At 39.7% G+C, this 15,342-nt stretch overlaps 2 protein-coding genes across 3 annotated transcripts in view; both read right to left on the bottom strand.

Moving 5' to 3' along the window:
- Positions 1–1,603: 1,603 nt before the first annotated feature.
- On the bottom strand, positions 1,604–10,508 carry pros1 (protein S). 2 transcript variants are annotated; one of them, XM_028014175.1, is made up of 14 exons: positions 10,268–10,500; positions 9,588–9,745; positions 8,626–8,650; positions 8,454–8,537; positions 8,248–8,370; positions 7,977–8,102; positions 7,117–7,245; positions 6,646–6,886; positions 5,520–5,706; positions 5,182–5,346; positions 4,912–5,080; positions 4,185–4,321; positions 3,870–4,098; positions 1,604–2,385 (listed from the first exon to the last, which is right to left on the bottom strand). In XM_028014175.1, the coding sequence occupies exons 1-14, from the start codon at positions 10,344–10,346 to the stop codon at positions 2,207–2,209; spliced, it is 2,031 nt and encodes a 676-aa protein (XP_027869976.1). In that variant the 5' UTR covers positions 10,347–10,500; the 3' UTR covers positions 1,604–2,206. The 2 variants fall into 2 exon arrangements, with proteins under 2 accessions (XP_027869976.1, XP_027869977.1); XM_028014176.1 differs by lacking the exons at positions 1,604–2,385; positions 3,870–4,098 and having other exon boundaries at positions 4,212–4,321; positions 4,908–5,080; positions 10,268–10,508.
- A 1,302-nt stretch (positions 10,509–11,810) lies between these two features.
- The window catches only part of rasa3 (RAS p21 protein activator 3), a 43,352-nt gene continuing 39,820 nt past the window's right edge, over positions 11,811–15,342 (bottom strand). The window contains exon 24 of the mRNA XM_028015173.1: positions 11,811–15,167. Coding sequence (XP_027870974.1) covers positions 15,092–15,167 — 76 coding nt within the window. The 3' untranslated portion in view covers positions 11,811–15,091. The remainder of the gene's footprint in view (positions 15,168–15,342) is intronic.

The following is a 15,342-nucleotide window of genomic DNA, read 5'->3' as shown; positions in this document are numbered from 1 at the left end:
GCAGTTCTCCACGCAACTCCATCCCTCCTTCTCCTTCTCCTTCTCAGCGAGTCCATTATACACTGGAAAAAACTGATTTCACCTTACTTCAACTATTGGCTTAGGTGGAATTGCAATGCAGACAAGTAATGCGGTGTTTCTATTCAAGTTTGAGGAATGTGGCTCTCCATAATGTTAACACTGAATTAGTCATCCTCCTTTAAGATTTGCGTCTGTAAATGTTAGCATGTTACTTCTGACTGAAAATAAGGTTAATGTTTGGAATAAGTAAGACATAATCCTACCTTCAGTCTGCCAGATAATCTGTGGAGGGAGCCAAAGATTAGGGTAATGGCAAGGAGGCCTACCAACCTCAAAGACTTGGAGTCCACACCACAGATAAATTGTCAAAACAAGTTAAAAGCAGATCAGTGGTGGTAAGAAGAGATTGTTTACTGTAATGCCAATACAGATATTAACATTGCTATTAAGAAAATGTGATGAATTGGAAATTTGTCTAAATATGCCCCCTTATATTCAATTACCGCTAGAGATCGCCACCAACAATGCTGCAAGGACAAGTGGGTAAAGGTAATAATTGGACATATGACTAGACTATTTAAAATGTTTAGAGTTTCAAAATTCATACTCCGTTTACATTTTACTATTGTTTTTTGAGAAATATCAATATAATTTCCTATCAGGGGAAAAAAATATTGGTTGAATGAAAACTAATTTAATCTGCCAGGGCTTTGAGTCATTTTTGACTGAACTGTTTTGTGAGACATGAATTATTTTTAACGTTAAGCTTGCATATCCATTTACAAGAGTATTTAGAAAAGTCACATTCTCTGAAACTTTTTTTTTTCTTAATGGCAGTTAAAAAATTTATTTTTACTTTCATATAAGTGCTTCCCTTTCTGGTCTAGTGACACAGTGGAAATACTGTTGCGTAACTCAGAAAACCTCCCGCAGTTATTTTTATTCTTGCCAATTTTTTTTCCCCAAGAAATCATTTTTAGTTTGTTTCATTTACTGTAAATTAGATGCAAAACAGTTTTATTTTCATATTCTAGATACTATACACAGTGATCATCCCTTTTTTGAGTTACATTCTTTTAGCTTTCATTTCTGCTCCCGTGATTTCTGTCTTTTTGGTATTGAAACACGGTCAAAGGTTTCAGTACCCATCTACCATGTGAACACCGTTCTAGTGAGGATTAAGAATAAGATTTGTGCTCTTATTTAGCCTGAACCTAACTTTTAAGCTTTAGCCTGAAAAGTTTTCAACATTTTGGCGAAATAGAAATAAAACGTCCATAAAATTAAACTAATCTGCAACATAGGTACCATAAATCAGCAGAAATTCCTGAGAATCTACAGAATAGATTTCAAAACTTAGGAGAGGCTGTTAAAAAAAGTTCTTACTATTAAGTTAGCAAATTCCTACTGTCTGCATCTGTGCTGCTGTCATATTTCATGCACATGACAGCATCATTTTAATCAGTCAATACCTGACCCTGTTCTGTGTAATTGATCTCTCCTTCCTGAGTCTAATGAGTTTGAATTTAAACTCGGTATTATTTGAGGCAAGAGGACAGAAATTAATAAAATGTAAGAACCATTGCTTTAATTCAGTTTTATTAAAATAAACATCGAAAAGAATACACCAGAAAGAACTACACGGTTCGTCTTTTATATACACTGGGAATTGTGCACCCATAATATTATCAGCCAAGCTGGACACCAAAGGTTTCGATGTGTGACCCAGATCAGTATTGTAGATTCAAAGACACGTGTGTCAGAGGCCTCCAGGTTCTGCCTCTTTTTCTGAGACAAACACAGACAGGAACATGACTGCAGCAAGGACAGGGTACTATCAGAGCCTGGCCAACAGTGACCATTTGTTTATTTATCTACACAAAGGCAACCGTATGTTACTCAATGCAAACTGCTACTGCAGAACGCAACTCTTTCTGTCAAAATATCTTGAAAAATTGTACATTTATTGCAACAAACTGCTACAACCATAATGTCCAGCTTTTGCTGAAGCTAAGACCAACCAAAAAACCCGGAATAAAAAGGGTGGATAAAGTTACACAGCATGGATGAAGGACAGCACTTAAAACCCCATTATCTACCTGACATATCCCCAGAGGTGTCCCATGTGGGGTGTTGGCTAATTTGAGGAGTTTTTTTTTAATGGTTTGCTAATTAAGGTCACTTCCTATGCAGGGCGATGTACATCAGGGTGTCCTGGGTCACTGACAGGAGGACAGGAATGAGACTTTATGCTGTTGTGTTTACTCAGTGCTTCGTCAAAGTCCAGCTGTCTGCCATTTATGCTGATGTCCATACAGCCGTGGTAAAAGGCTGACACAGGGGTGGCAGGCAAAGGGACGTCAGCTTAAAGAAAGAGAGTTGAAAAAAAATTGCTCATAAATGGGCATAAACATCAGTGAAGTTTTTAAAGCTACTGGGCTTTTTTGTAAAATCATTTAAATTGTCTTCATGTACAAAACAAAAAGTCCACAATTGACTTATAACTTTTCCTCCCTGTCCAACAACTAAACATTGGACAGGGAGGGTTTCCTGTTTTAGAATAACCAAAATTGTTTTTGTGTAGCATTTTCAAAATAACAGAAATTTTAGAGAAGTCTTTATCAACAGTTTACTGAAACCTTTTATCTGCATAACTTGGATAACAACCTTTGCTTTTCCTCCACAAGCTTCTCATCTTGCTTTTTGAGTGATGGCTTCTTCCTCAACGAGTGACCTTTCAGCAAATTTCAGTTCCTGACTTGCTTCACTGTGGATAATGGCATTCTCTTACTGGCTTCAGTAACCCTCATGACACCTTTTGGTTTTTTTCTGGGACACATTTGCACATTTTGAACCGAAAGAAATTCATCTCTGGGACTCAGAACACATCTTCCTCCAGAACAATGTGAAAGCTAGACATTCTCACTGTGTATGCCTTCGTATGAATATGTCACTTTTAGGTATTTGGAAGTTGTACTCAAGAATTCAAACACATGTTGAGGTCCAGAGTCCTATTCCTGATATCTGTGCTGGTTTATTTTCTTTCCTCTATCTCACCATTCTGGCATTAAGCAGATAGGAATAAGTTTGGTAACTAACCAACCAAAAACGGCAAACATTTGGTTTGAATCAATGTCAGAAAAACAAGTTACATGCATAAAACATGTCATATTTGTTTTGTTTTTGTTGTTGTAAAATGTCATTTAATCAGGATAAAATCCACAAGCCCCAAAACAAGCTTCCCTCTTTATATGTCCCTTTCTGTGACATCACATGAGGCAAATGACAACTAATCTTTTCAATACGTTCACTTGAATACATCTTGTTCTTTCTTCTTGTTTTTTTTAATATGTTTTGTTCTTTCTTCTTGTTTATAATCAAATTCTTATAGTGTGTGTATAGTGTTTACACTAATGTTTGATAAATAGTTAAATTTTCATGCCTCTTGTGACACAAAAAGCAGAATTGGCAGTGTTTTTTTGTTTTGCTTCAATGCACTTCAGAAAATTGTAGTAGCAAGTAAAATCCTGCAGTGGGAATCCATGCTTCATTACCCAGCTGTGTTTTTACGACCAATGAACATTTGCTAGTGAAAAATGCATCACTTGATAGAAGCTCAAACAACTGATTGTGTTGATGAAAGCAAGAAAATATTGTATACTCTACTAAGTCTTGCCACCCTAAAGTATCTGTTTCCTCCTGGGAGTGCTATAGCCCCACCCCGTGGCTGAAATGTGTAAGCTTTAACAGATCTACCACATTCCTAACTTACATTTCCTCCTTAACATTCAGGTCTGGGCTTCTATTAGACTAAAACATGACTTTTTAACCTTTGTTCTTTAACTTACATGGTATCCCGCCAATGTACGTGCTTATAGGGTTCTGCATGGTGGTGTTGAGCTGCTCCAAGGCCTTCTGCAGGGTTTCAGACTTTATGTAGCCAACAGTGGAGGAGTTTGCAGAGATCTGGATTTCTGTCGGAGTCACGTTCAGCTGCACCATCAACCGATCAGGGTAACACAACATAAGCGAGTCCAGCGTGGCCACAGAGACGCCGTCCAGAAACACTTGCAGGTTCTGGAGAGCAAATGCACATAAAGTTACAAAAGTTTGATCTAATGTGAACATGAGCTTATTTTCAATATCAGTATCGATTAACTCACTGCATCTTCTTCCTCCTTTGTTACCACAGCAACCGACAGGGGGACTGTGTTGTTGTAGACAAGAGCAAGGACGACACCTGTGCTCCTTGATGGACGGATGTTCATTGTTATATCCACCTTCCAGCTCCTAGAATCACCTATTTATGCAAAAAATACATAATTTCTGTTCAAATTAAACAGTAAGATTCAGCTACCTTCAAATTTCTACTTAAATTCATAAGCTCCAATTATAATACATGTTCAATTAGTGGTAAAAAAAATCTGAAGTTTGTTGGATATTATATACAATTTGGACCAATTATATCTCACCAATTCAAACTTTTGGCTTGTTTATCCACTCATGGTGTGTCAGCAAACCTTGCTCCAAAATGGTCTTTTCAGTGAAATCGGTGGACTTTGTCAACATGAAACTAATTTTTAGAAGTATGGAACCAAGTACTAAGCCAATTGGAAAGCGCTACTCTGCAGAGTTCAAGTATTAACCTTGACCTGAAGTTCACCTCTGATTTCCAGTTGAGTCTGTGGAAGGTTTACATTGAAGCCCGAGGGTTCAAGCAGGAATTTTTTCAAATATATTTTTTCTTGTTATACTGTTTTATTGCTTTCTTAAAACTAAGAAAGCATATTCAACTCTACCGTCAGTCCTGCTGCAGCACCCTATGACTATTCAAGCACACACTCAAAGCTTTCCCACAGGGATTAATAAAGCATGACTTAACTTACTCACTGTAGTCTATGTCGAAGAGTGCCAGTCCGGCCCCTGAGAAGAAGGACCCTCTTTCCACGTAGATGAAGCAGTGTTTGCTCTCCTTCTCCTGAATGACCTCTTTGACCCCGGAGGCCCCCTGGTTCATTAGGTTCCAGCCACGGATGCAGCCGTCGAGTCGGGGATTGATCTGATAGAAGAACAGAGAACAGTTTGGATTTTATGTGTCAAACACATCCATTTAGCCCCGTCTGTGCTACTTATTTCTCTGCTGTGACTGGGCCAGCTTACAGGCTTCATGACGTTGTCTGTGCGGTTGGGCAGCCCAGCGATGTAGACTTTGGTCTCCAGTTTGCCGTTGACTGAAGTGAAGAGATTCTCAGGGCTGTTGATGCTCATCACAGCCTCCTTACTGATCTTCACGCTGATGCTGCTTTCCAGCTCGTCCACCGAGATCTGTGTATCACACAGACAATATCACACTGCTGACGCCTTACAGCTTTCAGAGCAGAACCTCTGTAATCAGTTCAGTTTATCGATCAAGACATCAGCAATCTCTCTGTCAGCTAGAAGGAAGGAACCTGCTTTTTCTGTGTGTAGCAATTCACTGATGTGTCGCACTACCTTACCACATGCCACTGTCCGTCATTGATGGCTTTTCCTCCACTTGTAACCTTGTAGGTGTGCTGATTTTTAAACTGGACTTCAATGCGGCCACCCCTTAGTCCCAACATGAACCACGAGTCCGGGGCAGACTCGGCATACAGAACAACTCCCTCTGGGTCAAAGGTTCGGAAGTCAAACTCTGCCGTGAATCTATCGGGACGAAGACAAAGGAAGATGAAATAACCCTCTGGACAATCATGACTGTCATGGATGTAGTCATGGTAACAGTATCTTCAGCATCTCTTATTACGCTACAAAGACTTCAATATAATTCATTTAAAGAAAAAAAAAGAATCACACTGTTTTTATTCCGGTGTTTGAGATGGATGAAGTATTTGAATAACAGTGGCTATTGCACCACCATTGATTGCTTAGTACTTCTCAACTAACAAATCTGGGCCCTGAAAGTAGTTTGCTAAGGCTGGGTGAGTACTCAGGAATAGCCTAATGTATGAAACCCATTTGAGTTGACAAAATGCAGATCATATTGGGACCAGTGGGACATCCTTTGTAGGTTTTATGTCTAAAAGGTGTTTATTGTGGTTCTTGTTATAATGTCAACTCACAAAATGAAGCAAAATATTCAGAAAATCTATCACACCTGTAATTCCTGTGGACCATCCCATCTGGGGTTAAATTTTCAGACAATTTTATTTTCATAAAAGTCCAATATGTAAATGATATTGTTGTCCTCCTTGTCAATGTGGTATAAAAATGGTCTTAAGAAAGCTTTAACCAACAAAACCGAAAGTGCTGCTAAATCACAAATTCCACCAACAAGACAATACAAACAAAAAAATAAAGGACTGAATTTAAAACCAAATTTAACCAGTCATGTATTCAAGTCATTAAAGTACTAAGACAGTTGCAATAATAAAATCCAATATTCCCTAAAACAAACCAAGATATACAGATGAAAAAAGGGACAGAAAACAACCTCAAAACCCAAAGGTGAGAGGACATTTTGCTAGGGAGCCAGGGAATTCTGTTTTTTGTGTAGAATACATCCGCAGTCTCAAAAATGTTCAGTAATTGAAAAAAGACTGAATCACAGTTACATTCATCAGCATATGCTTGTTAAACACCTACTTTGTGTTTTCAGGAAGGCGAAAGCGCAGGTAGACAACTGGAAAGCCTGCAAACTGCTCCCCTAGGTAAAGCATCTCAGGGTGTTTAAAGTCCTTCAGGTCCACGCAAACGGGGATTCTCTCGCAGTATTGCTCGTCTGCCGCCAGCTGTAACCCCCGACGGCCGTCACAGTGGCACGAGTAGCTGCCCACCGTGTTTTGACACGTCCCGTCACACGATTGCGTCTCGCACTCATCCACATCTGCAACAATGAGAGGAAAATTTTAAAAGACATTCGGATTGCTTGGTGAAATACACTTGGAGGTAGCGTTCGGGGTAAAATAATAATAGAAAAACAATAACTGGAAAGCAAACCAACTAGCAAAAAGTAAAGAAGGTTTCACATGCTGAGAGTCACTAATGTATTCAAGACCTAAAATGACATTATGTGCATGTCAGGTGAGGCAGAGCCTGGAAGGGTAAAGATCTCACCATTGCATGTCCTGGAAGTGAAGTTGTATTTAAATCCGAGGGGACACTGACACTCATACATGCCTGGTGTGTTGACACATTTAGCTGGTTGTTCACAAATACTGGCGTACAGCAGGCACTCATTGATATCTGGAAAGAAATACAATAACAGCCTTGTCAGACATCAAAATATAAACTGCTTAAAGAATATTTATAAGGTTTACAAGATGAATCAAATGTATACCATCTCTTGTAAAAAAAAAAAGTATCTTATTTGGGAATTTATGTGACACCTTAAAATGTCATGAGAATTAGATTAGAATCAGTTCATAGAAACAGTGGATAACGGCAGAAACTCAACATGACGCTCACATGCACAATGTGGAACAGCAGAGCGGCTTACTCACTCCCTGTAACCCATCAAATGAAAACAGAAAGCCAAATCATCAGACCGCCTGAGTTCATGTTTGTGAAGACTTTGTACTGGACAACACTCAAAGATAAACAGTGAGCTACCCACACAGAACAAAACAGGAAATGTCCAGATGATCAAAAATGGGACAGTGGACGTCTACAAACCATATGCTATTTCAAATAGCCTAGAGCTATTGGGCTGTTTTGGTGTTTTCAGCAGATCTGCTGGCCCATCGGGTCAGAAATAACAAATCATGTGCTCCCTGAGGGCAACAGCTGGGGGAGCAGAGTTTGTGATTTAAGGCATGAAGAGTTCAACTATCCACATGAATAAATAGCAAGAAAGGTATCAGAATGAAAAACAAACTGTTTGTGTGCTTAGCTGTTGAGTAGAAGGTTTTTTTGACCGCGAAGTTGTAAAAAACCTGCCAGAAATCTTTTTTTTTTTTAAAAACAGCAGACCTTACCAACACAGTTGATCTTGTCATTGATGGCGAAGCCTTCCTCACACAAGCAGTGAAAACTACCTGGTATGTTGTGACATTTTTGGTTGCATCCTGCTGGAAACTCAGGATCTGAGCACTCGTCGATATCTGCAGAAACCAACAGCCACGACAAAGCAATGTTCAGTCACTAAAGGGCTTAAAATTATTTTCAGTCAAAGTTTAAAAGCACCATTAAAGTAAACACTTGTGCTTAAAAATCCAACCAAAAAAGAGCCAACAAATGATAACTGACCATCCTCGCAGCGCTTCCCCTTCCAGCCAGGCTTGCACACACACGTGAAGGAGGCCTGACCGTCGACGCAGCGCTCTGAGCCCTCCTTGTAGCACGGGTATGGTGTGCACTGGTTACTGAGCTCTGGTTTAGGACACACCGACCCACACAGGGCATGACGCTGGCAGCAATTCACAGCAAAAGCAGACCCTGTGTTAAAATCTCACCCGTTACGCAGGTTCGAAGGTCAGGCGGGATGTTTGACTGCGAGTTGTGGTTGTTGATGCCGACGCGGTGGGAACCCAAACACACTGCAGAAAAGAAGAAAACGAGTCACGGGTATGAAGGCACGAGATGCTGAAAATAGCAAAAAAATAAAAGTGAAAATAGCAAACTCACAGACATATTTGGGGTAGAAGTATTCCTGCAAAAAAGTGTGACAGATTGACAACTGTTAGATGTTTCATACTTCAGGACTTAGAACAAAATACGTCCAAAATCAACCTAGAACCAGTGTTTTGAAGAATTAATTATTTAAATCACCAATGCCACAATTATTGGCATCCTTAGCATTTTTCCAAAGTTAAAGTATCTGAACCAGCGTCTTAGTTTTTATTTACATTTCTTTTTGGTTGATCAGACTTTCTATGAACCTTTAATTAACAACCCACTTTTAAATGGCGTTTATCCCTCCAATATGCAACAGGAGCAGGATGGAACAGAAGGTAAAATAAAACTCTTTGTTAAAGAGCTGCAGGTAAAGAGTGACATCTTTACCGTCACCAAGTCTCCGTAACAACCATTAGATGCTATTTACAACAACAAACCCTCCAGGTGGCTCTGAAGACAGAAAAGTATTTATGTTCTATTGCATGGTGGAGGAACTGTGATGCTGTGGGCTGTCTTCTATTCAAAAGGCCCGCGGATCCTTTTTAGTTCACACGGCTTCAAGGATTCTAGGATTTTTTGTAAATAAATGTGGCACAAGTTAAAGTCTGAGCAACCAGGAGTTGACCCACTTTTTATTCATCTGGTACTTGTGTTGCATTTCTTTCGATGATTTAAACAAATGACCTAAAACACACATTTGAAGATGTGAACTTAAGCTTCTCTCAAAGTTTTCAAAGATTTTCACAAATCTGAAGCATGATATGCAAATTCAACTTCTAGTGAAGCTGGAGGCTTTTTGCTTTACATTTCTTCCAACTTCGCTGCTTGTGTGTTCTTTCTGTGCTCCCATATATTCTGTTTCATTCCCATTGCTGATCCTCCTCTCCTTTATTTTCTGCTGAAGCTGGTTTCAAAATCTGACATATCCTGCAAATGCAGCAACACCTGATCTAACCCCAGGGGAGCCTTACCGTCTCCGGGTGGTTCTCAAAGATCTCCCTTGCCTCCTCCTTGTTGCACACCTCCTCGATGCACTCTCTCTCCAGGTTGCCCTTCTTGCTCTCCTCGAACAAAGAGTTGGCCCTCCGGTGCCTGCTCAGGAACTGGGAAGCTGTATTCTGGTTCAGGACTAACACAGACACCCTGCTTCAGAAACAAGCTCCAAACAGCCACAGCTTCTTTGTGTAAAGACAGAAAGAGATTTGCTGATTTGTAGGTTCCTCTAGTGATTAATGCAATACAGAAACACAACAAAGCCTGACTGATCCTCACAGGAATGCAGCTGAGGAGTCTCTTCCCTCATGACAGCTGGCCCATGTGTTTCTGGCCTAACCTAATTGTTTCTCTATGAACTGGCAATAAGAAGAGTTCATTGCGAAACCGTTATTTCCCAGAAATAGCCCCCCTAGTTGTTGTAAGCGGCTCATGTTGTCCAGGCTTTTTGTTTCACGGTGTATGAGAGTCATGACCCCCCCTCTGATTATCCTTTTTTTTTTATGTAAAAGTCCTGCAAGTTTCCCAGCTGGTTTCATCCAGACTGGAAGCTCAATTTGGGGCCACGGTTTGAGTTTTAATGCGACCTGACGAGCCTGCCCCGTTAATGTCAGCAAAACAAAATAAAAAACCCGCAAAAGGCAGCGATCGTACTTACATCGATAAGCATCGGCGAGCGCCACTAGTAATGCTAGACAAGCCAAAGGTTTCCCAAGAGCCCGCTTCTGCCTCCACATAGTCGAGCCGTTCTTCCAGCTACAGGCCACGGTTTGGCTTAGACTGACCGAGAGCAGGTCGGTAAGGAGAAGGGGGAGTCGGGGGGCAAACTTTATTTTTCCCGAAAGTGTTTTTGTGAGAAAAAAAAGAAAAGGAGAGGCAGGGAGGGAGGGAGGCAGCGAGGGAGCGCTGCTAACACGCTATTGACGCTCTCTGGCTTTTGTTTACTCAACGTGGCTGAACTCAGGCGGAAAATAGCGTTACTAAACACAGTACAGGACAGGGGGCCCACAGGGGGCCCACAGCCCACAGGAGAACTCAACCAATACGCAATATTGCATATTTTAGAGTATTTAAAAAATATATTAATGTCCAAGTTAAACAAGGATGAAATGTCCATTGATTTATCTCCTAATTCAATGGGTGTCCAAAGTGCGGCCTGTGGGCCATTTACGGCCATCTAAAGGATTTTGATCGGCCCCCAGAGCTCAGATGTGGAATGGAGAAAATATGGTGGTCGATGGGGGTGGATATTTTTTTCCATCTTCAGGGCACTTTTTTCACAGATAGGTAACATCTTGGAAAACAAAATTGAAGGTGCCAAAAACATATTTGCATTATTAAGAAAGGTTTTGCATTCATCTTAATTTTGGAGCAACTAGAACCACAAACATGGACCTAATTTTTCTCAGAAGTAAATCTTAGTTCATCAATAAGAAAATCTACTGAAAAAAAGGCTGAACCTGTGGGTCTCTCTAAAGACCTTTTCATAATTTACAGATCCACTTTTTACAAAAACTCCACCGTTTTGTTGATCGCAGTAAAACTGACATCTTTTTAGTTCTTTATTGACCAGATACAGTAAAAAATTTTATTAATTTTTTATCCGTTCTAGTGGCTCATATCTGAGAGTGGTCAGACAGGAAAGAGAGTAGTGAGAGAGGGAGAAAACATGCGGCAAAGGTCATCGGGCTGGGACTCAAACCTGTGGGTTGTGTGCTCTACTCCTGCACCACCAAAGTGCCCAAAAAGTTAGTCTTAAAAATGTCGGGCGGTGCGGTGGTGCAGGAATAAAGCGCAACCCAATATTATATTTTTAAGCAGCTGGTTGGATCTCTATAAAAACATACTATGTATAACACTGGATCTCTCTTGGTTGGTGTTTAGTCAGGGGAAGATATTGCAAAGGAAATTGACAAACCTAGCTGTCTTAACAGCAACTGATAAGTTTCTACAATTGGTTTTAAACACGAATACAAGCCAGAAGCCTGTTATATGCATGTTTTTGTGGACCAAAATAAAGCTTTTAGCAACATTTCATTGTCTTTATCTAGAAAAAAGGTGATGGTGGCACAACTGTGAAACATGGCTTATCACACCTAACACTTTGCTTGGCTTAAATATCTCTACAACCTTGTTTCCAATAAAAACTGGCAAACCACACCTCTTGAGGGATGTTAAGAACAAATGGCACATACACCAGATTTACATTAATATTGTATTCATTTAGTTATTCAGGAGAAAAAAAACACATCACATTTGCACCATTCATTCAGCTGTTGTATGTACACATTTTAACACACTTATTTTAATACTTTTAAAATATTTGTACAAAATACACTGTTCTCCCTTTATACCACCTCTCTGCTTTTAGAGGCATTTTCCTGCAAAAGGTCAGCAGACATGAACTGTTGATTTGTGGTATTATTGCATATTGTCTTTATTGCATAATTCAGTCCCCCTTTATTTGGGGGCTTTCGGGATGGAGGAGGTGCTTTTTACCATAACTGCCATCGCTGCACCACCTCAGCAGACTCTTTACTGGAAAATTAAAATAAATATCAGTCTCATACACCTGAGGAAAATTAGCAACTGGAGAGAAAAAAAATAACTGTTCAGAAGTCAAAGCAACACTGTTTTCTTAATAATTCACAAATGATAATTTACTAGGAAAGAATTTCTTTCTTTTTCTAGAGGAGAAGAATAAAGGATATTTATAAGGGGAGCACTAAATCAGGCCAAAGTGGGGAAACAGTGTCTTTAGCATGATAGTGGGCAGTGGTTGGTTTTAATAAATGACCTGTTACAAAAGGTTTAAATTAATTGTCGATAAAATCCATCATCAAAACACCACAAAAATACACACACACACACTTACTCCAGTCATTCAGTTCAAGGTTTGCGTATGACAAGATAGAAAACAAGAAGCTTCCTTAAAATTCACCACAGTCATCAAAGACGAGAAGAATGTTGTTTGAATAAGCGTTCAGCTGCTTTTAAAACAGTTCAGGCTGAGTTAGACAAAAAAATACATCTCTAAATAACAGTTTTTTTGATTGCTTTTTAAAAAGTTGATTTTAGAAAAATCATGACTGGCACTGGTTGGGACCCTGTTTTCACGGGAACACCTGTGAGGCTAAATATACAAGAGCTGAGTTTTAGAAAATACAAAATTTGCTTCTTTTTTTGTTTTCAAGAGTCCATCGGGGCTACAGCTGCACTTCACATGCACTGGTTTGGCAAGAATGAGAGCTTAAGTCAGAGTGGCTGCCTGTGGAAAGAGTGAAGGGACAAAAAGAACCAAGCAAGAACAATAAACCCTGTACCTTCAACAGATTCTGAGCTGGCGTCCGGTAAGATTCACAGCGGACAGCTTCTCAGAGGAATGCACAAAAATAAGATACTTCACAACACAAGGAGGGGAAGAGGAGGCGAGTTCTCCAAGAGAACCCATCGAACACAAGGACTGCACCTTTATAGCAACACAAATCAGCTCCACAAAAACCATGTCAAAAATACAGCTTGTGTTAGATTAAATGGAATAGTAGGAAGGAAAAGAAATCTTTGTAATGGCTTTTTCTAACACTTTGCATGTCAATGAAATAAGTAAAGTGACTTTAGCTACCTACACAGAGTAAAAAAACCTTCTAAGTCCAAGCAGCGTGTGAGATTATAGCTTGAATGGAGAATTTTGTTTCTCAGTTTTGTTAAAATACAACAGCTACATTAGTGTGAAAGCGGCATTTCAATAAAAAAATAAATAAATAAATGTTTACGTGCCTAAAAAATTGGGACTCCAGATCCACAGGTGCCTAAAAGCTTCCAGGGACTGATTTATTTGAATATTCACCGATGTGCCTTCATGTCTTTCACTGTATGTGGCAGCATGTTGAGATAATTTTCTAAATGCCTCTCGTACAGCTGCATTCGTAGATTAAAAACAACCGCTCTTTTGCCAAATTTGTACCCAGCTTTTACCGATTTTATTTTTTCATTTATTTATAATTGTATTTTTTAAAGAATTTATACGACACTATTTCCAGTATTTCAGTTTCTAATCCGTATTTGGGCTACTTGAAATATGAGCGCTAATACTCCCCGCCTGGACCAAAATGACCCAAAGAGTCCTCCAGCTGGTAGATAACCACATTTCCTTACAGTGGATTACACAAAAGAAACTGATTTTGTATGAAAGATTTTTAAAGCAGGTACAAAAGATCATAGGAAGAAAAAATCAAAAGATAGATAGGAAGAGTGGCTCCTATTTTTCTCTTAAACAGAAGGCTACAAAATGACTAAAACTGAAAAGTTCGATGTGGTGAAATGACCAGAATCCTACTGATAATGGCTCTAAACTGGCAACAAGTTGCATTATGACATGAGAGCCAAACTCTAAAATAAATTGGTTTATTATCTAACATGTCACCAATTCAACCAACATTACATGCTCCAGACCAACTTTGTTGGAGTTCAGAGTACCTGGGACTTTGTGCATAGGAACCAAACCAGTCCTGTGGTTTGGTTTGAACTGATTTTAGTGATGGATGCAGTCAATGTTAGAGCACACAAAGACTCTGTGTAAGCAGCTAATGACACCTGCAATCTTCTCTTCTGTCCTCTATACAGGTCACAAATGAATGTGAGAAACTATACCAGGCTTACAGTGCTGACGATAACGATGAAAAAGAAACATAAAATTGTGCGTGGAGTGAGAATTTACAGCTAACGTTGAGCTACTTTCAGATTTCCTTGGTCCCAGTGATCCCTTCTTTTGTCCCCTTGACACTTACAGCCTTACAAGAGGGGAACTGGGACAAAACAGAACAAAAAAAAAAAAAACACACACAAACACAAGTGCATAGGGACAAAGTCCTTTCTTCCTTCTTAAGTTTGGTCTGTCGGAGGCGAAATGCAGTAAAACATTTCACCAATCATTAAGAAAAAATACACTTAGACAACAGAAGATGTTCAAAGTGTGCTGTGAGGCTTGTTCATCCAAGGATCTGGAGGCAATTAAAGTGCGTGTTGGTCACCACGAACAGTGTCCAGTGAAAATGCTTAGTTTATTCTCTCGTTGCATCGCAGAAGGGACATTGGGGCTGATGCAAGTGTGGTGTGAATAGCTCAGCTTTTACATCCCTTCTTTCTTCGCACTGATCTGACGTTTGTTCCTCCAATTTCTGCGGAATACGTTCAGAGACGCTGTTGTGTGGTCCAACCAACACAACACAGCTCTTAAAGTCTGGCATCGGGTTTCCTTAACAGCTGAACAAATCAGTAAATCAGGGGATCCCTTTTGCCAAACCAGCTCATGAGTTACCTCAGAAAATTATTTGGCTTGGACGCTGATCTTTTTCATCTTATCTAGAAAAAGAAAAAGACAGATTTACGACTCAACAGAACACGCTGGGCTGCTTTAGAGTTGGGTTTTCTTGCAGTAAAGAAAAAACAAATATGCTGGTTCTGGACATATGCAGGGCTGCTGCTAGATAGAGTAGGTGGTGTTCTCAGACTGCTGACGAATGTAGCACTGAAAGCTCTTGTCTCCGATCGGATGCTCCCTGAGAGGACAAAAAAAAAGGTGGTGTGAGGTTTTAGATGTCAGAGGTCAAAACATGCACAAAAGTCTGACATTAAATAAACAACTGATGTGACTTAATTCTCAGATACGAATGTGAACTTTAAGTTCACCAAAATTTTGTTGATATTTCAGGAAGTTGTGCAATTCTACCACCT

The sequence above is a fragment of the Xiphophorus couchianus genome, chromosome 4 (genome assembly GCF_001444195.1).
Source record: "Xiphophorus couchianus chromosome 4, X_couchianus-1.0, whole genome shotgun sequence".
NCBI lineage: Eukaryota > Metazoa > Chordata > Actinopteri > Cyprinodontiformes > Poeciliidae > Xiphophorus > Xiphophorus couchianus.
This window is presented reverse-complemented; position numbering and strand designations above follow the sequence as displayed.